Genomic DNA, 24,629 nt, shown 5'->3' with positions numbered 1-24,629 from the left:
ATAAACTCTTGTAGAAAAAACGTAGTAAAAGTTTTTGCTGGCCTACATATCTGTAGAAAATTCCTTACTGAAAATTTAATAAAATATTTATTTAAAAAAACAAAAACTAAGCGCGAGTCGAACCAGAAATACGTATTGTTATTAGTTAGTAATATTATTAATTTTAGAGCAATGAGAATTCTTAGCAATCATATTATCAGAATATTCACATGATAGAGTAAATTGCATTTACGTTTTGCTTTGTTAACTGTTCAAAATGTATAATGTCCGTACTTCCCCTATAATTTATCTAAATTAGAAGGAACCGAACACAGAATGATATTCAAAGGTGCTATACGAGTATACGTATGAGATATTTGTGAGACTTTTGTTTTGTATCCGCTAAGGAAATAATTTGTAAAACGAATTAAAATATCAACTAATATAAATCCTACTTGGTACTAATCAGAAGTTATACAGCCAAACAGCAATATTTAATAGTGTCGCGTTCCGGTTTGAAAGGCGAGATAGCCAGTGTTACGACAGGCACAGGGGACATAACATCTTAGCTCCCAAGGTTTGTGGGGCATTGGCGATGTAACGAATTGTTAATATAACGCCGTTAAAAGTTACAGCAACAATGTCAATGAATATGTTGACATCTTACCATCAGCTGCTCATCAGTAAGTCAGACAAATTAGGGTGATATTATTAAAAAAAGGTTTTATTTTATTATGAAATGAGCTATACTATTAATATAATAAAATACTTATCAGCATTTCTCGATAAATAACTGTAGTGGAACCGGAACATGATAATAATAATACATATTCAATATTCACGTTGTAATAATAGTTCAATACTATAAATATAGTCATTTTGAATACAACTTCATTTTCATTTTAACGTTTATTTTTGAATTTAAAAAAGCGTAGAATAAAAGGTAGCTAGTACTCGTAATTCCTCTGTCCATAATTATACAAGAGTTATGCAAGCGAACATCTGTTAATTATCTCGATTGGCGATGTTTTCAGCGAGCAAAATACGACGCAGCTCGTACCCGCTCGTATTGCATTTTTTAGTATCTGGCGTGAAATAAGCTCCCAAAAGACTGAGGCTGAAACGCCCATCGCATTGAATAGATTTGCTTTCATGAAGGTGTACTAGAATATACTTATTTTTAATATTTTGTATAACGTTACGTAGATGCCGATTCATAAACAAATAAGGTTATTTAGATGATTAAAAAGAGAGGAGCGTGGTACTTGTTGACTTTCAAACAGGATATGAATTTAACTGTCATAATATTGTAACTCAAATGTTGGAAAAGCTTAACTACTAAGTTTCTTGCCGGGTCTTTCGTTTGAAGAACATATAAATGATTCTGCGAAATGACGATTCATAAGTTATTGTAAAAGTCTATTTGAAGAAAGTATAATTATATAGATTTTGATTTTGATTGTATCACAATCAATAGATTTTCTAAGGATTCTGATTGTATATATAAAAACTTATTGAAATAAAATCTCGTTATAAAGTTGAAAACATGTCTTAGGTTGTTTTTATTTTCCAAAAATAACTTTACTTATTTGTTTTAATAATGACATTAAAAGTTTTTTTGTTATGAAAGTATACTGATTTCTGCGTATGTACTTTGACGATAATTTGTATTATTATTATTTAAAAATACAAAATATAAATGGATCAAGGTACTTTTGGGAGGTAGATATCTTTAAAAACTTGTACGCAGATCTTACCAGTACTGATATTTATATATTCAGATTCCTTATCACTCACACACGCTAACTGCATCTTTTTCAACCTCCACTGCAACAAATTGCCAGCGATACAAACAATTAATTTCTCACTTTAACTTAATTTTAACATACATTATCTTGTAGCGAATCGATTATCGTACCGCCTACACAATTCTCGCCAATTTCTCAAGTCAAGCCAATCCTATTGTTTTTTTAATTCATAGTATAAAATTAGTTAAATAAAATTTAAAGTAAAATTATATAAAAACGAAATGTTTATTAAAATTACTTTAAAATATATTTGATGTTATTCGATAGGTAAACCTAACACTTTATCATTATGAATGTTATTTTTTAAAATATAAACTGCATATAGTACACAGTTTGTCTTTATATAAACAGTTTCGCTATAAACGTTTTAAATTAGCTCTGCCCTCGTGAGTCGTGGACTGATTTAATTTAATAACTTATATACTCTTTTTTTTAATAGTACAAATTCTAGTAGGTACATTCGATAAATTAATATTTTCTTCTTTCTTCAACTGAACGTTTGGTAATTCGTTTTGTTTGTATTTGTATATCCACATAGTAACGTCACTTAAGTCTTGAAGCGCCTTGGTAGTACTTATTATCAAGGTGCTTCAAGACATTTATCAAATAACTTGAACTACTTTCAAACATTTCACCTGGAGTGTGATACGTAAATGGTGCTAGTTCAAGTCGAACTTGAAAATTGACATAAAGTGTACGTAGAAAGGCTTAAAGTCTCATAGAAAAGCGGCAATGGAACAGCTAGGAAATGCATATTAGCAAACACCACTGAATTAAAATATACTTAATTTGTGTTTATAAATAATCTATTATTCGGTAGTAAATAACAAGAATCAATTAGCCAATCGCAATCCAGTTCTAGACATAGGCCTCTTCCAAGGTCCACCAAAGCTACCGGTTCTCTGCCTTCCGCCAGGTCATGGCAGTTTCTTCAAATCGAATAATTTTAAATATCCGATAACATTCTCCTGCCCAAAGTATCTTAAGATTTTAACACTTTATTTCACAATTTTTTATTATTATTAATGAATAAAAATTGTCTTGTTTTGAATACGTGTTAATATAATACTTCTTAACAGTTTATATCGTCTATAGAGAACCGTAGGTACGTCATGAAAAAATGTATCCTACCCATTTCTGATCGTTATTGTCACTGGATAAATACATTACATTACATTTACAGCTTGTAAATTTCCCACTGCTGGGCTAAGGCCTCCTCTCTCTTTGAGGAGAAAGTTTGGAGCATATTCCACCACGCTGCTAAAATGCGGGTTGGTGAAATACACATGTAGCAGAATATCGTTGAAATTAGACAAATGCAGGTTTCCTCACGATGTTTTCCTTCACCGCCGAGCACGAGATGAATTATAAACACAAATTAAGCACATGAACATTCAGTGGTGCTTGCCTGGTTTTGAACCCGAAATCATCGGCTAAGATGCACGCGATCTAACCACTGGGCCATCTCGGCTCTCTGGATAAATAACTCATACTCAAATAGCGTTAAGTTGTTCTATCAGGGGTAGTATCTCAAGAAAATTGTGCGGTTGAAATTGGGGATAATTATAAATAAACAACAATTATTAGGTGGAAAGGCTCCTTAGGAGAAAATTATAGATACAAAAATGAACTCTCTCTTTTCTCTAAAGTGGCCTAGCCTAAGAATGTTAAAAATTATGTAAAAGACGAATTTTAGGGCTTCACATATTTATATCTTAATATAATCAATTGCACACAAGTGCACACACAAATAAGCAGCTCCCTTCCAGCTTTTATCAGTTTTTCTTCTTTATTCTATTAAATAATAACATCTCACGTTTGTATGTAACGTGAATCTGAAAAATGGAATTTTATTTGATAAATGGCCGATGTAACTTTTGTTTCAACATTGTTTTGTAACTGTTCGATGGACTGGGGGAGTGTATCGGATGTGACGTCACGTGTTGCAAATTCAATCACTGTGTGCAAAATTCAACAATAGTCACCACGTAACTTTACCTGAACATAGTTACCTACATATGTAGGGCGTGTAAAGTTATGTATACACAGTTGCATATGTGTTTGTGCCGATAAAATTAGTTTCTGTTCTGTTTCGCTCTTCAAATACAAAACAAAAATGTTTGTTAAGAGAATTTATAAGGTTCGGTTGTCATGAGCTGATGAACCGTTTTGCCAGATATCGAATTCGTAATCCTAAGACTTGGATGTTTATTTAACTGAGCAAAATCTGCATTTTACTATATTTAAATCGGAAACAGAAATAAATTCTTTACAAGGGATTCGTTAAGTTAATATTAAAAGTAATCACTAGATATTTATTAATTATTATTTGTAAAATCAATGATATATTTGATTTATAATAGCAAAGTAAATAACTAGATGACTAATAATATTAAACCAACTGGTCTAGTCTCATCGCTTATCAGAGTATCATTCACGGAGGGTGCGAAGGAGCTCTTCGGGCCGTGATTGAGGAAAATTGAAAACAGTCGACTGCGGGCGGCCGCGCGTCTCTCACGCTTACAGACCAAGCCCCGCGATTTGAAAAAACGCGCGGAAAATTGACAATAATATATATTAAACTGATAACGCATAGCGTTACAAAAACTAAAGATATATTTAAAATTATTAATATTTACGTATTTTTGTAGATTTAGTAAATTCATGTGCCATAGTAGAAATTTATTCTTCCAAGCGACAATAATATAGAAATATTTACAACGATGACGGATTCTAAGAATCTTGAAGTATGCGGGAGCGTGATGGACGGTGTAGCAGAAAAGGGGGGTGTTCTAGATTCGCCGACTAAGAAGACGACAGTTGAATATAATGTTTTTCCGATTAGATGGCTGGTTTTGTTCATCTTCGTTCTCTACTCGGCCACTAATTCGATGCAATGGTTGCAATACAGCATAATTCAGGACGCTGTGGTGAAGTACTACGGGGTCACGAGTATCACGGTCTACTGGACCTCGATGGTTTACATGATTACGTATATTCCGTTGATTTTCCCAGCGAGCTACCTTCTAGACAAAACTGTAAGTTACTTGAATTTTTTAATTATTTTTTTGTAAACAAATTCAGTTTTTTTTTTTCGTTTCGTGCTTAATTTTCGTTCTTTATTTACAAATAATTTTTATTTTGATGTTAATATTGTGTTGTATATTATATTTATAACAAACTTTTAATTAAAAACCTCTCTTAGTACGTGTGCGTTAGATTTTGTATCTTGTCGATGTCGACTTCTGTCTTCTCGATGTCGAGAAGACCCAGTGGTTAGAACACGTGAATCTCAATCCATGATTGCGGCTTCAGACCCGGGCAAGCGCCATTGAATTTACACGTGCTTATAATTTATCTCGTGGACAGCGGCGCATAAAAACATATTAAGGAGACTCGCATGTGACGAAAAAAATATGTTCACATTTTTGTCCAATCCGCATTAGAGTAGCGCTGTGATCTCATAGAGAGGAGGCCCAGCCCAGCTATGGCACTTTTTTATGGGTTTTAACATAATTACTTTTTTTTCTTATGGGTTATGTTATATCTATTTTATTTTTTAACTTCTTAGTAACTGTTTAGTAGGAGGTATTTTACATTACAAAGTTAAACGTTAATTATGTTTAAATATTAACGTTGATTAAGTAACTGCTATGTTTATTTATTTTGATAAAGAGTACATTGTTACAAATAGTTCTTGCTGATTGTATCGGTAATTATTACTTTGCACAATTTATTAATTTTATAAGTATTTGTTATATAATAGGTAGGCGGGCAAATGAGTTACCTGATGGTAGATGGTCACCACCGCCCGTAGATATTGGCACTGTAAGAAATATCCCATTCACACCAATGCGGTACCAAACGTTGGGTGCTAAGATGTCCCTTGTGTCTGCAAATATACCTGCTGGCTCATTCATCCTTCAAACCGGAACACAACAATATTAATTAAATATTGCCGTTTGGGGGTAGAATATATGATGAGCGGCTTACGCTTTTCCCCCACGTGAAGTCGTGGGGCATGTGGGACTCGCCGGTGCCTAAGACTGCGCTATGTACACCGGAATACCCACTAAAAAACCAGCGGTACCCTCTCCATCTTTTCAGTGGGCGCCACAGGATCGCTTTCGCATGCTTCCCAGACGGACTTGCACAAAGCCGAGTAAACTTTCGTTACATAGCTAATTTTGGCATAAATCATTGCTTTAACAATAGAAGGAAAAAGTATCTATAATTTGATGTTTCCGTAATATCTTATTAATCGCCATCAAAATATTTGCATCAAACTTCGTGACAAAGTAGCTCTTATAGTTTTATCATTAGAGTTCACTTTCATATGGAAAATAAAATTGGGCTATTAAAAATATAGGTACCCATTTCGTCGTGACGTTAATTAAAATACGTAAAGTGGCATACATATATCGCTGTAACGTAACTCGAAATGTTATGACCTTCTCGTTAAGGACAGAAAAAAAAATCTATAAAAAGTTTTTTTTTTTTGTTCGACTAAATTATATTTTTTTATTATCATATAAATTCTATGCAAACGAATTAAATGGACCGTGAGAGATCTGTCAGTGACATTGGATACGAAACAAATACCTGCTGTTATCGGAAACGAATACTATTCTAGTTCTGTTACAAGAATCGACTAAAAACAAAACATAAACGCAAAAAAATTATATTCCTACATCATTTAAGATATTTATCGAAAAAAATTAACAAAAGTAACGATATTAGATAATATCTAAGTTTATTTTTTACATTACATTAGCACCCTGTAAATTTCCCACTGTTGGGCTTAGGCCTCCTCTCCCTTTGAGGAGAAGGAATACACATGTGGCAGAATTTCGTTCAAATTCGACACATGCAGGTTTTCTCACGATGTTTTCCTTCACCGCTGAGCACGAGATGAATTGTAGAAACAAAAGAAGCACATGAAATTCAGTGGTGCTTGCCTGGGTTTGAACCCGAAATCGTCGGTTAAGATGCACGCGTTCTAACCACTGGGCCATCTCGGTTCAAGCATCAAGTTTATTAGAAATATTTTTTATAGCTTAACATCAAAGGTGACTCAATGTTTTCAAGTGCGATGAGATGTTCGTTGAGAATGAAAAGAAACGAGTTAAATTAGAAAACTGATTTAATATACTTTGAGGATATCTGTCGAGCTTAGGTAGTTATGGTGTAGCAGATGTTCTTCTTTCGTGCTTATAATACTCGCAGTTATCACTTCTGACACTTAGAACTGCGGCGTAAAGGTTTAGCGGACTAGAATTCGTTGAACATTACCGCTAAGAGCGAAATCGGTCAGAAGGCCCCATTATGTCTACAATACAAGTTGTATATAAATTGTACACAAGTAATAAATGAAACTACACATAAATATGAATTCTAATAACGGTAATATCGGTCAAACGAACTATTTCAAATGTAAAATCGGGCAATTTTATGTCAGTAAAGATTTGCACATACGTCGTAGTATAAAGAATATACTATAAAAAATAATAAAAAAAATAAGCGAACTGTAGATTTATACGTCTCTGAACAACTACCAATGCGTTGTCCAGTTCTGCAATCAGCAATGCTTTTATTGCTGAGTTTTGATTCGAATTGAAACTGAACCAATGTAATTATATCCTTAATATTAAATAAGAATAAACTTGTAACCCCTACTTTCCGTTTGCATACGGTACAGAAAATGATTTTGGGCAATGGTATATATATAATAAGATACCGGGAAATATAATCAATTTACCATTTACCAAATTAAAAAAGTTTATTAAGACTAAATTAATAAATAAATCTTACTATTCATTAAAATAATACTTTTTAGAAAAAAAACGCCTGTATTTGGGCTCGGGTTCCATCACAGGACAGTAATTATTGTAAAAAACAGCATTGTAAATCTGTTTATTTGAAAAGAGCAACTATGCTAGTTTCTTGCCATTTCTTGTCGCTGGAAGCTGCTTTCCGAAACGGTGGTAGTGTTTAAATATCGTCTATTCAAAAATGCTTCATTGTGGAGTTTACTTTAATAAATTGATTTTGATTTTTTTTTAATTTTGATTTTAAGAGATTCATCTTAGTTCTGGTGGTGTTCTGCGCGTTTGCGGTGTATGAAATGTTTCTTTTATCATTGCTAATGTAATGTTCGCATATAGAAATGAAGTTTAACCAAAGCAGGCAAGCACGAATTTGTGTTTATAATCTCATCTCGGTCTCGACGGTAAAGGATGAACAGCGTGATGCAACCATGTCGGATGTGAATCTGCCACATCCACCTATTATATTTTATAATTCCGTGTAAAGTGTGTTGTTTGATCAGGACTTCAGTCGTCACGGCAAGCAGTGCTGTATATTATTATGTTCTGTCGTGAAAGGTGAATGATAAGAGCGCCATCTAAGTACATGTCATAAACAAGACTGACTTTTCTTGAGGTTTTTACGAATTATAATGATTAAAACTGCCCTCGAATGTTTATAACTCGTGACAACGTGCCTTAATGATAATAATGGTCAGAAACTGATAATAAGTATATGTTTATCAAAAAGAGGGATTCAGTATTTCTGTAAAGTATACAGCAATAAAATAACTTTAAACTCGTTATTTTTGACACTACGGAAGCGTAAGAGCGAAATGAAATACTTGAACGACTTCAAAACTCAAAGTTAGGTACAGGTATTTTCTAGCACCGGAAACTTAACGTAGAACGTATGATCACGTCAATCTATCGTGACTGTTAATTTCCTTCGATACATTCATACTAACAGAATAGCTTATGATCATATGTCGGAACAAAACGTATAATAACGTGTTGATCAAAGCCTACTGCCTTGTACCTTGGTATGTATAATATACTAGAAATTATATATATATATATATCTACAAAATCATACTATATATGATACATGGATTTTAGAATTTTGGAGTCAGTACCTGAGACTTCATAAAACAAGGTTAGCCTCTTTGTCACTTTGTCCGTCATCACTTCCAGCTGATACGTGGACATTGTGATCAAAACGTGACGCGTTATTTAATAAATATTCTTTTTAAACTATTAACTCCTGACTCCAAGGTCTGCGACATAATGTTCGATAGTTACCCACTTAAGGAAAATTGCATTGAGGTAAATTACACTTTTATATCTTTAAGATTATATAAAGTACCTACGATAGGTCCTATTGTAACGCGTCTCAAACAAAAGGTTATTTTAAAGATTAATTTTACTCCTAATTGAAATATCAAACCAATTTCAGATATTGTCTTTCCTTCTGAAATTAGGATTCCCATAAAAAGATATGATAGATTTGGACTCCAAATAATACTGGCAATTTTTTTTTTAAAATAAATATATTATAATTATTCTCTTACGCCAGTCCCATTTTCTAAAAATAAATATGTAAATATTCTTATTTTGCGATATAACGTCGTAATCCATAATAAATATTTCACAAAGTAATCACACTTTTAATAAACACCACAGCGTCTATATACAGCCTCTTGGTATATTATCAAAGTGTATGCAAAATTTTAGCTCAATCGGCTAAGTGGACTGGTTGAATATTCATTTCCATAATTAGGCCCACACATACTGAGGTCATTAAAAGCTAATCTTGTAAGTACAAGTACCTACTAGGAGATCTACAATCCGAACCGGTGTAGTTTACATTCAAGAATAAAATAATAATTAACGTTAGAATTATTAACAAGTGCGAGTCGGACTTGCGCACGTACGGTTCCGTACATTATCTATTTAAAAACGGCAAAAATCATGTCTGTTGTATGGGAGCCCCATTTAAATATTTTTTTATTCTGATTTTTAGTAATTATGGTTATAGTGTCAACTGAAATACATCATCTTTAAAAAAATAAGGAATGTAACTATCACGGTTCATGAGATACAGCCTGTTGACAGAGGGACGGACAGCGTAGTCTTCTTAAAAGAGTCCCGTTTTACCCTTTGGGTACGGAACCCTAAAATGACGATTCGATAATGCATATAGAATATACTTGAATAAAGTACCTAAGTATATTTCGTTTGTGAGTAAGTTTGTTACTCCATGTCTGAGAAAAGATTTAGCGATTATTGGGTTTCGTGTTGAATAATGAATTAAACAAGCTGTATTTATTTGATAAGAATTGTATCTTTTATTTATCTATTATTAGTAATATTATAGAGAGGTATTTTTACAGTAGAAAGAAATTCTGTATTTAGTATAAATTATTTCTGTGTTAGAGGGGATACATTATATTTATATCATATAATTTTCTTTAGTAATATAATTTGCACCCTTGCGAAGATCGTTAGGCCGTTAGTTTTTTTTATAAAAGAGTTTCTTTCGATTCCGGTTTTCTCATATCTAAACGATTATTCTCGATATGAAAATGTTTCGTTTATTTTTTCCTAGAAAAAAAAAAATAAAGTTAATAATGATAAAATACTTTACAGTAACCAAATAAAAAGTGTTACAAAGTAAGCAATTTAGAAACAGCTGTATAAATAGGCGGTCTTATTGGTAAAAATAAATTTCTACCGAACTACCCGAGGGGTATTGCTACGCACAAATGAAGGGACATGTGATGTTACTGTCTTCTAATATACATATTAATACATATATTTATATACAGGACCGACTTAGCCCATTCATGAAACCTACGGCACGAGAATATTCTAGAAAGTAAAAGACTGAGCAAGTTTGTAAGCAAGACACTCGCGCGCTTGGGACAATTTCTAAGTTATAATGTTTACGTTACTTTCCTGATGCTATTCCGATGCAACTTCGACCGAACCGCGACTGCATCGTGTGTAAGGGACTAGGAAAACGATTAAAGGACAACCATTACGTTTTGATTTGGGATAAAATGTTTTTTTTTTGTTAGTCGAATTTGCCCTGACCAGTACCGTTGATAGGCGGGTGAAGGTGGCGTTGCCTTGAAAAAATAAATAGATTGAATATTTAAATATATGTATTATGTAATTTGTTCCTAAGAATTGCTACTCAACAATAAAAATGGTCACAAAAACAGATGGTCTTTGCACACTAAAAGGCACATGGGACTTACGTCCTTGTTCCTCTAGTTAAACTAGCTTTCTGATAACACACAAATAATACTAAGTATTGCTATTTGCTTGTAGAATATGTGATGTGTGTATTGTACATACTCAAAGAGCTCGCACAAAGGCCGACTGAATATAATACCGGGATCTTCATTATGAACTGGTTGTTACATGTGATTATGCCAAGCAGACATATATTTACAACTATAAAAAAACATATTGTGAATATCATCACTTGTAAACAGTACACTTTTGAATTTTTCTTAACTTAATCGTAATTTGTGACGAGCACAAGTGGAATGGACTTTCAAGTATTTTACTTCACAAATTGAAGTAAACGATTGTAGAAAACGTGAATTTTAAACAAACTGCAATAGCAATCATTTAACCACTCGAAAAGTTCTACCGGAGGACGCTCCGAGAAAAATTTAATTAACTTTGCAAGTTTCAATCGACGAATTGGAAATTCAAAAAGGGTTGTTAATAGAAATAAATCGATATATTTCGAGTAGAAGCTGAAGATTATTTAAATTCTTGAAGTATATATAATAATGAAAGGAAGAAATACTACGTATTTATCGATACGATTTGGGAACGATCAAGAGAAAAACCTCCTTCCTTAAAGGCCGGCAACTCACCTGCAAGCCCCCCGGTGTTGCAGATGCCCATAGGCGGTGGTAGTCACTTTTCATCAGGTGACCGTCCTGCTCGTTTATCACCTATTAAATAAAAAATTAACACTATATTATACGTATCACAAATGAAACAATTGCGAAAATAAATTCATTGCGTTTGTATTCTTGAAGTATATTTAAAAAAATATGTAATATTATTTATTATTTAACACTAATTTATAATACGTATCAGTAATATAACAGTTATAAAATAAATATCAAGAATCAAAGAGAACTAAGTTTAAAATGCTCATCATCATAAGGTTTTGTTTCGTGTGATGAGGATTTCATCTTAGAAACTGCCGTTAGCGTTTTAAATATATGCTTTTGTGTTACAAATCAACCATCTGTAAGCTAAACGAATCATTTCTTCACCGGATATTAATAAGTGTTAAAAATAAATACATTTCGGTTATAGTTACACTGATGTTATACTTATATTGGTGTTCCCGAAACAAGTTTACCTGAGTGCTCTTTGTAAACGTCATCATAGGTACTCGTCCAACAACGATTTTTAATGATGTTGTGTATCGTTTTGCGTGAGAGGATGAGGAACCCCAGGTACTATACGCACAAGCAACATCGTATTTCGCAAGTGATGCATTGACGATACTAGGACTTAACGCGCTGAGTTTCTTTCGCCGGTTCTTCTAACTTTGAATAAAGGGATTTGATTTAATTCTTAACTCTCACACACACACAAATACATATAAATACTCAATTAGAATTATAATGAGTAAACTAATACACGACAAGTGATTCTAAATGTTTCTAAAGATTTATTCTCTTCGTAACCGTATAGAGCTGAACTACGTGTTGGATTCCTTACGTCAACTTCGGCATGACCAAGGTTAATTACAGTTTTGTTAATACTACAACTATACCCACCTTATAATGAGAATGAAACGATCTCTTTCTATACTTACTAAATTATAATACAATTAGCCGTGCCCGCGACTTCGTGCGCGTTTTAACTTTGTACCCTAAGTTACTCCTTAATACATCAGCTATCTGCCATTGAAAGTCCCGTTCAAATCGGTCCAGCCGTTCCACAGATTAGCCGGAACGAACAGACAGACAAACAAAAATTTAAAAAGATGTTATTTTGGTATGTGTACCGTGTATACATACATATGCATTTAGTAAAATGCGGTTATTTTAATATTACAAACAGACACTCCAATTTTTATTATGTGTTTAGATTAATCCCACTAATGTTGGTCCGTTTTGTCATTAACTGACTGCTATTGTACTAATATCGTATAGATCAACTTTAAACGTTAAATATATCTGTTATTAATGCAATTAAATCTTGCCGATATATGTTTTGATACTTAGATGTAATAACAATGTTTGTTTATTTATTTGTAAATAAATAGTATATATTTCACACTTCAAACAATATCATACTATATAACACTGCAATATATCTATATTGCAGTGTTATATACGTATCTACTTAACTATAAAAATAGTACCCAAATCATCGTACACGTTTTATTATTATAAACACACTAATTTAGTGTTACTACGTTTAGTATTAATTGTAATATAACAAGTTTCTTTAAAATTGTTTATCCATTATCAACAATTATCGGTATTTAAACATACTCTGTTCAAATTAAAGGGACCATTAGATAAGATAAACTGTTTTTTTTAAAGAATGTCTTTTAACAATAAGTAGGTAATACGGTTGTTTATGAAGTTTATTATAAATGATATCAATAAAATTTAAGTGCATTGGTAAGGAGTAGCTCCGCAAATCCCTGTCAGTTCGTATGTCTGCCCGTTACTATGTGTAAGAATAATTTGATTGGTTTAAATGAAATACTTATTAGGTCCTTACATATGAAATATCTCCTCTTTGGTTAAGAATTCCAAATTCAAATTTATAAATTCATTTAGCTGGCACATTTAAGTTTTGAAAATAGTCATTCCCAGCCAAAGGAGACCCAGCCAAATCCCGCCCAAAACGAAAATTGACTCAGAAAAAGTTACTTGTGAGTGTTTGGTAAAATAGCGCCAGTGTCATTCACTACAGCTTTCTAAAATCTGGCCAAAGGATTACGGCAGATATCTATTGCCAGCAACTGCAGACCATGAAGGAAGAACTAGTTGCTAAACAACCGAAATTGGTCTATCGCTCTAGGCCACTGCTACTTCACGACATCGCAAGATCACACACTGCACAACAAACAACCACTAAGTTAGATGAGCTACAATTGGAATGTCTGCGACATACCACCGTACTCCCCGGACCTTGCTCCAACAGATTACAATTTTTTTCGGAATTTGGACAACCTCTTAGAAAACAAAAAATTCAACTCCGATGCGACAATCCAAACCGCCTTCATAGAGTTTATTGATTCTCGCCCCCATGGTGTTTTTAGTAAAAGGATCAATGCACTACCTATGATATGGCAAAAGTGCATAGATAACAACGGTGCATACTTTGATTAATTACATATAATAAACATAACATAATCAGCCTGTAAATTTCCCACTGCTGGGCTAAGGCCTCCTCTTCCGTTGAGGAGAAGGTATGGAGCATATTCCACCACGCTGCTCCAATGTGTGTTGATGGAATACACATGTGGCAGAATTTCGTTGAAATTAGACACATGTAGGTTTCCTCACGATGTTTTCCTTCACCGCCGAGCACGAGATGAATTATAAACACAAATTCAGCACATGAAAATTCAGTGGTGCCTGCCTGGGTTTCAATTAATGAATATGAATAAGAATAAGGAAATCATATATATATGAATATAATATGAATAAGGAAATCATCGGTTAAGATGCACGCGTTCTAACCACTGGGCCATCTCGGCTCATTACATATATTTTACAAAAAAAAACTCCCGTATAAAACGCCAATTTCATATGTAAGGACCTGATATTTGGTTGCATTACTATTGTGGATAAATAATATATAGTCTTGAATATAAATATGGCAAATGCGAGATTTACCGGATCCGAACGCGACTGCAGTCTTCGATTGACCGTAATAAATAAATTGGAGTAAATGTATTTCGATAATACTTCGCAATAAATTCAGTTGAGCTTTAAAACGTGTCCGGTCGCAGGTGTTTTATTCATATTGCAAATAGAATAAACATAATATTTAATTGCAATCTTGTTTTTATGAATTTGTGTCTGTATGTAAAACATTTGAACTTCTTATCGATCTGTCTGTCTTGGTAGGTACAAAAAAAATGTGGTAATACTTTGTACAAACAGTGTAATTATAGCTAAAAACGATATAATAACCTCACTCAAAGTAACATGTTTATACTTGAGTTGGCATTGACCATACAGAGGATTGCCAATACGTATAATGGCAATTTTTTTTTGTATATTTTTATAGATTTTTTAATGTTATTTTAGGTTTTTTTTTAAAAAAAATATTAGTATTGTAAATTACATTATATTTAAAAGTAAATGTATTCTGTAAACGGACGTAGTGTGAATCGATCAAGTAGTTCTTGTACGTAGATTAGCCTAATACCATAAACGCAGATGGCTGCCGAATATTCATGACCCAAATATCTCATTAAAACGATTTTCCAAATCCCTTACGGTTGTCTTACTACGCGTGTTGGATTGATTTATGTCTCAAAGCGACACAAACGGCTTATCCGTCTCCGTTATCTGTAAAGTATTTTAATCGAATATAATTAATTACTGTTTCACGTATATAGTATCAAAGAACTTTTGATAATAATTAATCGAAACTGTTTTTCTAGTTCTTTTTGTTAAAATATAGCGCCTCGTTGGTGTAGTTCTGGCCAGCTTCCGATGCCGCTCAACGGAGACGACGAAGGCATAGTCTTGAATGGTCCTGCGTCGTCGTATCAGACGCAGTATCCTAATGAATTTTAATAGTGAGCGAATAGAGAGTGCATTTTTGTTTGTCTATGCTCATATTTTTTCACCACCATCTGATGATTATTGTTCATCAATGGCCATATGCATTGACACTGTTAGAAATTTCAAACATTCCTTACATAGTCAATGCACCACCGACCTTGGAAATTAAGATGTTATTTATCTAGTGCTTGTAGCTGACCCACCCTTTGGAATACAAGAACACTGAGAAGTGCTGTAGGGCGGTTGAATATATGATGAATGTGTTATATCTACCAAGACGGTATTGTTCAAAACTCCCCCATTATTAATAGATAGATAAATCCGTAATTTTAAGATTAGCTTAACAATGTATTACATATAACTGTCATCATAGAAACTAACGGTATCTACTCCATTGTTCCCGATCCTTCCCAATCTACTTCACAGGAAACGTTTAGCCGACATTAACTCTTACAGCATTTTATTAGTATATTTATTCACATTTTATTAGTATATGCACTAAGTATACTACTGTTAATTTCATCATTAAATTTCTTTAAGGAAATACGGGTCAAGTTTTTCTTATTAATGAGCGAACACGTAACTTTGGTCACACAGTCTTAAATAGCTGTTTAGTAAAACGATCTTGACTTGATACTTTGATTGCACTCACGTAATGAGGTCTTCGTTCTTTAACGACAAGTCTCTACAATGAGAATAATCGTAGTGACAACTGATTATATAAGTGAAAAATTTAAATCAAAATATTCTTTATTCAAGTAGGCTTATAAAAGCAATTTTGTATCATCATGTTACAGTATTCGATTAAATATAAGGCTATCATCGGTTCGAAAAGTAGATCGTACCGAAAAGAACCGGCGAAACCTGAAAAGATCGTTCGAAAAGTATTTTCCAACACTCTAATTAGAGTTTATGTCAATAAAGCACAATTAGATTTATATACAGGGTTATTGTTAATTCGACGTATTCCCGTTAGGAAATAATAGGGAATATTTGCGATAATTTGAATCCTATGGGGCTCAAAATTATGGGGGTTAATATATTATTTTGAAAGCTAAAAAACGTGAACTCAAACTGGTTCACTTTTGCATCATGCATATGGGAGTTAAAATTATCGCAAATAGTTACCCCTATCATCTCCTAACGGGAATACGTCGAATTACCAATAACCCTGTATATTACCCTGCCTGGAAATCAATAAACACTATATCCACGCATTTTTATCATTCATATTATTTTTTATTGAGCATTATATCTTATTTATCAATACTTTTTTTGAAATTGATGAAACAGAATTTAAATTAATTAATAGATCAAGTTAAAAAAATAACAAATACCGTGCCCCAGGAAGAATGTTTTGACTTTACGAAGTCGGAAACTAGGTGTTGCTAGTTCACCTTTCCTGCTCGTGCCTATACAATGATTGTCACTGTTTCTTTCAAAATGAATATGTAAGTAAGTATACCCACTTCATTAAAAACATCACCCAGGGAGCTTCTAGCTCCAAGATTATAAATAAAACGAACAGCTCTTATTTGCAGAATAAAAACAATTTAAATATCTGTATCGTTACACCAAGGCAAACTGCCATAAGACATAATACTATCAAAATAACCAAAAATAGTCGAAAAGTATCAACATCAATCAGAATAATATTTATACTAAAAATGTGATAACTTTATATAGAATTTACTATTTTTTAATTAAATTCAATGTAAACTTAGCGTGTTGGCGTAGCTTTGTTTAAGCAAACAATTGCTTGATTCCCAAATACTACAAACATTCAACATTTCGAAAAATGGACTGATTTAGCAAATAACTTAAATATCCTAAATAATTTGCCTTCAATGGTTAATTTAATACATGTAAGTAAAAACCGTACAGACGGATAGTATTTGATGTTTGCCTAAATTGTCATATTTTTGTAAATGAAGCAATTATAATTAAATCAAAAAGTGTTGACTTAAGAAGTATTGTCATATGCTACTGGTCGATTTTAATGTCAGATAATAGGGTTGTTTTTTTTTAATAATAATATAAGGTTGGGCTGGCAAATGGCTAAGTTGAGTGTATGTGATCATCACAGTTCATAGGCAAGAGCGCTTGGAGAAATATCAACCATTCCTTACATCGCCAATGCACTGGTGCATTGCCTGTTCATATTCTTCAAGGCAACGATACTAAGTATTGCTCTTTGGGGGTAGAATATGAGTATCTGATGACTAGATAGTGCCTACCCTGGACGGTCTCGCACAAATCTCTACCGCTAAGTACTCACTAAATTTTTTAAAACATAATTTAACATCAATTTCTAAAGATATATGCAAGAAAATTATCAAGAACAATTGTCACGTTAAATTCGTTTTGATTTTGTGTGTTTATTGAAGTGCTTACACAAATATCTTTCAGCTTCGTGTGAGCTTATCTGCGTAGGTAATCGAGTGAGCCATATAATAAGGCTGTACATTTAATAGAGTGCTTGTCTTTTAAACTTTATTTATTAATTTAATTTAAAAAAAACGGGCGTAGTACGAGTAGCGCACGAAGTATTCCATGCATCAATAAAAAATCATGTATGGGATGTATGGGAACCCCTTAAATATTTATTTTATTCTGTTTTTGTTGTTTTAGCGACAACAGAATACATAATTTGTTAAAATTTTTCAATTATCTAACTGTTCATGAGATACAGTCTGGTGACGAACAGACAAATGGATGGACAGCAGAATCTTAGTAATATCGTTTTACCATTTGAGCACGGAACCCTAAAAACGTTCTAGATAATGGTTACTTTTCTAATTCCGTTTTAAATGATACTTATTATCGTGGATAGATAATATGAGAAATTACCAGGAAAATCAATCTCGACTCTTCACCTTTGAATATGTTATCTCGCTAAGAGTTCAAAACCGGCACTTGACCCGCCGGTGAACGTCATCGATCCAATGAATTAATTAATACGAAGTACGTTAAGATAAGTTGAAATTTAACTGCATTAGTTGAGAATTAGCTTAGCAACGTGAGATCGTAACATTGCAAACTCAGATATTCCGTAAAGATTCCCCTACAGATGCCTCGGTTGCAAGTTTGGAGGCATCTAATCTTAGGGTGTACACACATATACGCGTCGCGTCGCCAAAATCAGCGATGCCATCCGTGCATCACGTTGCTCGTTCCGGATAAAGTTACGATATATTTTGACGTCTGATTGTCACTGATACACCTTTGTAGTGGCAGATATTGACATGGGTTTATATTTCCAGATAATATGGCGAAAACATAATTAAAAAGGTACTCCAAAAACGCCTTTTCATATACTTTTTAAATAATTTGTTAAAAGGTATCATCACAATTTGTACTATTACTGACAGTTTATTATTTTGTAGTGTCTTCTTAATAACAATGCAAAAGAAATGATGCTTGGTACGATCCATTACAGATAGGACAATACGTCCAGCGCGGTTCGCAATCGTAGGAAGAATGGTCATCTTAAAGTACGAACGCAAAACACTTTACGAAAGGAGTAACGCAACGATTATCCCGTATGTCTGTATACCCTTAATACTGCAAATTCCGTTACGGTGCAGTCACCAACAACCGAAGTAGTTCGGATGCTAATCACGCTGGCTTGTTTACTGCGATAAATTTATCAAATTGATCATGTCTCTTAGAATAAATTGAATGTTTATTTAGTGATTAAATTGTATAATGAGATTTTGTATTTGATTCAAAAAATACACTCAGAGAAACGGAAATTGCAAACAAGGGAGAATTACATCGTCGCAAACGTCGCACGGATTCTCTTCCGATATTTATTAATTATGAGAAATACGAAATGACTGACACTATTAATGACACAGCTATTTACTGATAACATGATTGTTTGTCATTATTTCGTAATAGGTAATTATAGAAGTCATCACATAATATAACTGCACATATATTAGTAGTATTAGATACATTGTATGCGGATTATTTTATACGTATTATCAGCTGTGACTTCGTTTACTGTTTTTTTTTTTTATTATAATACAATTTGTATCCCCTGTCGATCTATTGTCTCTATGTAGTAGACAAGGACGGAGTATTAAAATTTCACAATTATAATTCGTAATATTGTTCTGGATACTAATGTTATAATGGGGGAGTTGGGACAGTCTCTAGTGATGATCTCTTTCGACTTTTCAAATTTCGACTACGACAACTATTCTCGAGACTACCAAGTACAGGAGATATTCCCTAATCCCGGGATAGGTCAGGTCTTAAGTGCTTTTGGAGGTAACTTTTAAGCTTTAGGATGCTACGGATAATTCCTATCCGCTTGGGGTTTAAATCTAGAGCTTCAAGATCTACAGTCATATAAGCTAAGCGCTAAATTAACTAAAAAAATAATAATGAAAGAATTTCTCTAGGTGTCAGTGGTTTTTTTTATATTTTTCAGCATTCAACCATGAGGTTTTAGAGCATATATCTTACCAGTAATAAACTAGTTCAGTCGAACAATCTAGAACCGTAAAAACATATAATATATTTCGGCTTATCTGTACACTCCTATTAAATATGTTATATATCTATCCAGAAATAATTTAAAAAATAAGGCATGCAATCGATGTGATTGCAAAAATGTAAATGATACTATGTCATTGTTACGTTTCATATTTTTCAACACAACTGAAATGTAGAATTGAAATTATTTTTGAAAAAAGAAAAAAATGTGAATATTTTCTGCGTGATGCAATAATGTCGTTAATAGAGCGCAGCTTCACCTGCAAAAACAAATCGCTTTCATAGGATCAATGTTGACCCATTTCGGTAAGTGGGGGCGACGAAGTTAGGTAAACCCCATTATTTGCGTATTCCAATTTCTGCGCCTCAGAGACGTATATCTACGTTAATATGGATTACCTCGTTAGCATAATGTATTCAGACTAGTTTTCCCTTGCGGAAAAAGTTTTTACATGCTTTGGTTGGACTTAGTAAATTATAGTTGCAGTAACGGAACGGAATGTCTTCCACGATATCCAATATTTTCCTCCGTCTCAGTCAAACGAGATCCTCTTCGTACCTGTCCAGTATAGCGTTGCTAGAGCCGGATGTGTTCTATGACATGTGTTTAATGAAGCATTGTATCAGATCAGCTTGGCTTGTATTGAGTCGATTGTTATATGTGCTATTTATAATTGAATGTATGATTTTTTTTTTTAATGAACCGTTGAACGATATCTTGATTCAATAATGAATATTATATGCGAAATTAACTGTCTCTGTTTATTTCACGCCTAGACTACTAAACCGAATTTGATGAAATATGGTCTCGTCTTGGCAACTTTTACATGAAAACTAGCTGTGACTTCGTGCGCGTTTGAATTAAAAAAAAAGTTTTTTTTTTGCCCAAGTTTTTCCTTATTACTAATATCAGCTCAGCATCTGCCAATGAAAGTCCCGTCAAATTCCGTCGAGCCATTCCAAAGACTAGCCGGAACAAACAGACAAAATTTGAAAAAAAAAATGGATATATATACCGTGAATACATACATAGAGAGCCGAGATGGCCCAGTGGTTAGAACGCGTGCATCTTAACCGATGATTTCGGGTTCAAACCCAGGCAGGCACCACTGAATTATCATGTGCTTAATTTGTTTATAATTCATCTCGTGCTCGGCGGTGAAGGAAAACATCGTGAGGAAACCTGCATGTGTCTAATTTCAACGAAATTCTGCCACATGTGTATTCCACCAACCCGCATTGGAGCAGCGTGGTGGAATATGCTCCATACCTTCTCCTCAACGGGAGAGGAGGCCTTAGCCCAGCAGTGGGAAATTTACAGGCTGATTATGTTTTATGTTATGTATATGAATACATACATATGCATTTAGTAAAAAGCGGTTATTTTAATATTACAAACAGACACTCCAGTATTATTATACGTATAGAAGATGTTTTTGGTGGTGTATTTTACGCAAAAATCGGTTATTTTTAACTAGTAAAAAGCTTCATAAATACCGAGTTTTCTAGGGTATAAATCATATTTATATCATTTTTTTTTTTAATAACAACTGCACTCGTGCAAAACCGGGACGGGTCACTAGTATATAATAACAAAGAGCAGGCCTTAGACATATCGAATGGCTCTAGGAATCAACTTACAGTATTGGATTTTCTATTTGAGTTTTCTGTATGTCTTGTCAAGCACAAGTTTTCAAGTCTGTCCCGCCTGAACAATAGGTAACGCCGAACAACAAACTGAATTGTTACTTGGAAATAGATATCAGCCGTTAATCAATATGGAACTAATACCGTTCCTACAATAGTAGAATATATTACACTAATAAATATCATTGAGCGTTATAAGTAATAAAGATTTAATTTGATTCAATTTTTCGTTTTAAGTAAGTATTCATATGATACATATTAAAAAAATATCTCTACGTATTATACAGTAGATACTTGAACTATAATTAGTTCAAGTTTGTCGCGTAATCTATATTTATGTAGGATTTTAGGTTGGAAATCGTGAGAACTTTGTTTAATTTGACTCAAGGAATCCATGCCAACTATTATTTGAAGTCAATCGTAGCAGGACAAATCTTGCTATGAACGGCCCAATTGCGCGTATGTCACGTTCGTACAATAGTTGTTTAGAGCACTTGGCGATCTTGAACGTTGACTGTGAGAGTTTTCTATTGTTACTGTAAAAGTTTGCAAGTTGTAAAATCTCTCAGATTTAGTTATTTTCTTTACATCGATATTGTTTTGTATACATTTTTAATTATTTACTTTTAAAGATAGATAGTAAGATCTTTAATGAATACTAATTTACATCGAAAGGTTACCAAAACATCAGATATTCTATTATGTAACATTTTTTCCTTTTTAAATGTCATGTCACATGTCATGTAAGTATTTGTACCACTGTTGAAGACCTATATAAAATAAATAGATTATTATCAATTGTTGGCTAAGCCTGGCCTATATATTTTTAAATAACCACAAAGTTTAAAAAAAAGAAGCTATTCGAGTCACGTACCTACTTATGTATATACATATATTCTAGAATCCAGTGTGGTCAACATTCATCCTTAATGTCAATTAAAATGAAATAAACTCGACCTTTTTTTGTGCATACCGCTGTACAGTACCTCTCAAACCATATAAGTTTAATTCCTTCCTTGTAACATAAATAACAAATTAATAATATTGCGGAAAAAATTTAATAACTATCCAGTTATTGTGTAGACTTCAAGGTCTCGTTCGTACATAGTTTGTTTCAAAGATTAGTATCAAATAAGCCATAAGTCCGTTCTATAGACGCACGTTATAACAATCGTAAAGATTTTAAATCGAAAACAAAATCGTCGTGATATACTGTTTACTCTCTACGTAGGAACTAGAACGTTTTACAACTTAACAAGATGTTATAAAATTTGGCGTGAGATATAAATATGGATTATGTTAACGATATTTGCGTTGAATAGCAGAAATTTTATTGGCTAATCCCAGCAATGATCTTTATTATTTGAGCTGAAATATATTTTGCGTTGGTATAAATAGGTGCTGAATTTGCGCTCATAAAAGAGATTAACTGGCTGAGTATATAATTTTTTTTTAATTCTCAGTGTTTCTAGTTGCGTGGCTTTTTTATGGATTTAGATGCAGTCATTCTGTTTAAAACCATTCAAAAAGACAGTCTATTATTATCCCTTACATACTTATTCATTTTATTAAGTTGTTAACGGTAAACCAAGTGTTACTTTTTATAACAGATAGGTAGTCGGGCTAATTTGTCATCTAGTATATCTTCACCGAGAGCCGAGATGGCCCAGTGGTTAGAACGCGTGCATCTTAACCGATGATTTCGGGTTCAAACCCAGGCAGGCACCACTGAGTTTTCATGTGCTAAATTTGTGTTTATAATTCATCTCGTGCTCGGCGGTGAAGGAAAACATCGTGAGGAAACCTACATGTGTCTAATTTCAACGAAATTCTGCCACATGTGTATTCCACCAACCCGCATTGGAGCAGCGTGGTGGAATATGCTCCATACCTTCTCAACGGGAGAGGAGGCCTTAGCCCAGCAGTGGGAAATTTACAGGCTGATTATGTTATGTTTATGTTATGCACAAGTGTGCAAACGGAGGTGCACTCTCTAGTTCTTTACTCTCACACGACCGGATAGAGTTCAGACGTTGCAACCAACGACTTTAAGTGCTTTCACAGGCATTGTTCCCTTACACTTCCAGACTTTTAATGATAATTTTTCGATAGAGAAATCCTATAACTTTTCATCGGCCCTATCTGGGGTTTGAAGCCAGGACCTCGGGATCTGTGGCCTTATATCTAGGCAATAGATTAAATTAAAAACTGAGTTTAATTTTTTTTAAGAGTAGGTATTTTTTCGATCAATGTTTTATAATAACAGAAGTATAATATTAAATCTTATTAAAGTAAATAGGTTTGAATGTATGGTAATAATATTAAAGGAAATATTATTCGTTTTTGTTTCACATCGAACACAAATTAGATTTTTTACGAACGAACTTAACAACTACCGCCATAGCATTTACTAATGATAATATTTATGTCATTATATCTTAATATCCTCAATTTTGTATACTTTACCATTTAAATTTAATGCAATTAAATATATAACAGAGTCCATACATATATGAATTAACAATTTTTTTAATTGCAAATTATAAAAAGACGCAGCTGATTATTATGTATTTAGTTGATAAAACGTCTTATCTGTTTTTGATGATGAGATTTTATTTTGAGAACAGCGTTGCCTGAATTACAGGTCTTTACAAGCTCAGGGCCATAGTTCGATTGTATCGTAATTAATGATGTCACTGAATGTAACTTAATTGAATTTATTATTTAAACACTAAAACATTTTAGATTTAAATTAAGATTGCCTGTAGTGAAATTGTAACATGGTAGCTTTACTTTTAATTCAATACTTTAACGTGATAATTCAAAGGTGATTTTCGAGCCTACTTGAAGAAACAAATGTGATGGTGAAAATGTAGATTCAACTTGTAGATTTTTACAGAACCTAAACAAATACTTAAGTACTTGTAATGCTTAGTAAATGTTAATCTTTAGTGATCTACGCAATGGCAGTTTGCAACAGTAAACTGTCTTTTTCCTGGCACGAATCTTGGAATGCAAATTTACGTAATGTAATTTTCTACAGACGTTTTTTTTTCTTTAGCGTCAATACGGATTTTAATGAT

General features: G+C 33.2%; 1 protein-coding gene across 4 annotated transcripts in view; it reads left to right on the top strand.

Annotated features, from left to right (window-relative positions):
- Positions 1 to 24,629, top strand: part of LOC113398217 (uncharacterized MFS-type transporter C09D4.1) — a 61,151-nt gene that overhangs the window by 15,355 nt on the left and 21,167 nt on the right. The window contains exon 1 of one of the 4 annotated variants that reach the window (XM_026636842.2): positions 4,280 to 4,825. The exons of the other annotated variants lie outside the window; for them this stretch is intronic. Coding sequence (XP_026492627.2) covers positions 4,511 to 4,825 — 315 coding nt within the window. The 5' untranslated portion in view covers positions 4,280 to 4,510. Of the gene's footprint in view, positions 1 to 4,279; positions 4,826 to 24,629 lie in introns of those variants that run through there. 4 annotated transcript variants of the gene reach the window in all.

This window comes from Vanessa tameamea, chromosome 2 (assembly GCF_037043105.1).
Source record: "Vanessa tameamea isolate UH-Manoa-2023 chromosome 2, ilVanTame1 primary haplotype, whole genome shotgun sequence".
Classification (NCBI taxonomy): Eukaryota; Metazoa; Arthropoda; class Insecta; order Lepidoptera; family Nymphalidae; genus Vanessa; species Vanessa tameamea.
The sequence above is the reverse complement of the archived record's forward strand: the minus strand, read 5'-3'. Positions and strand labels throughout refer to the sequence as shown.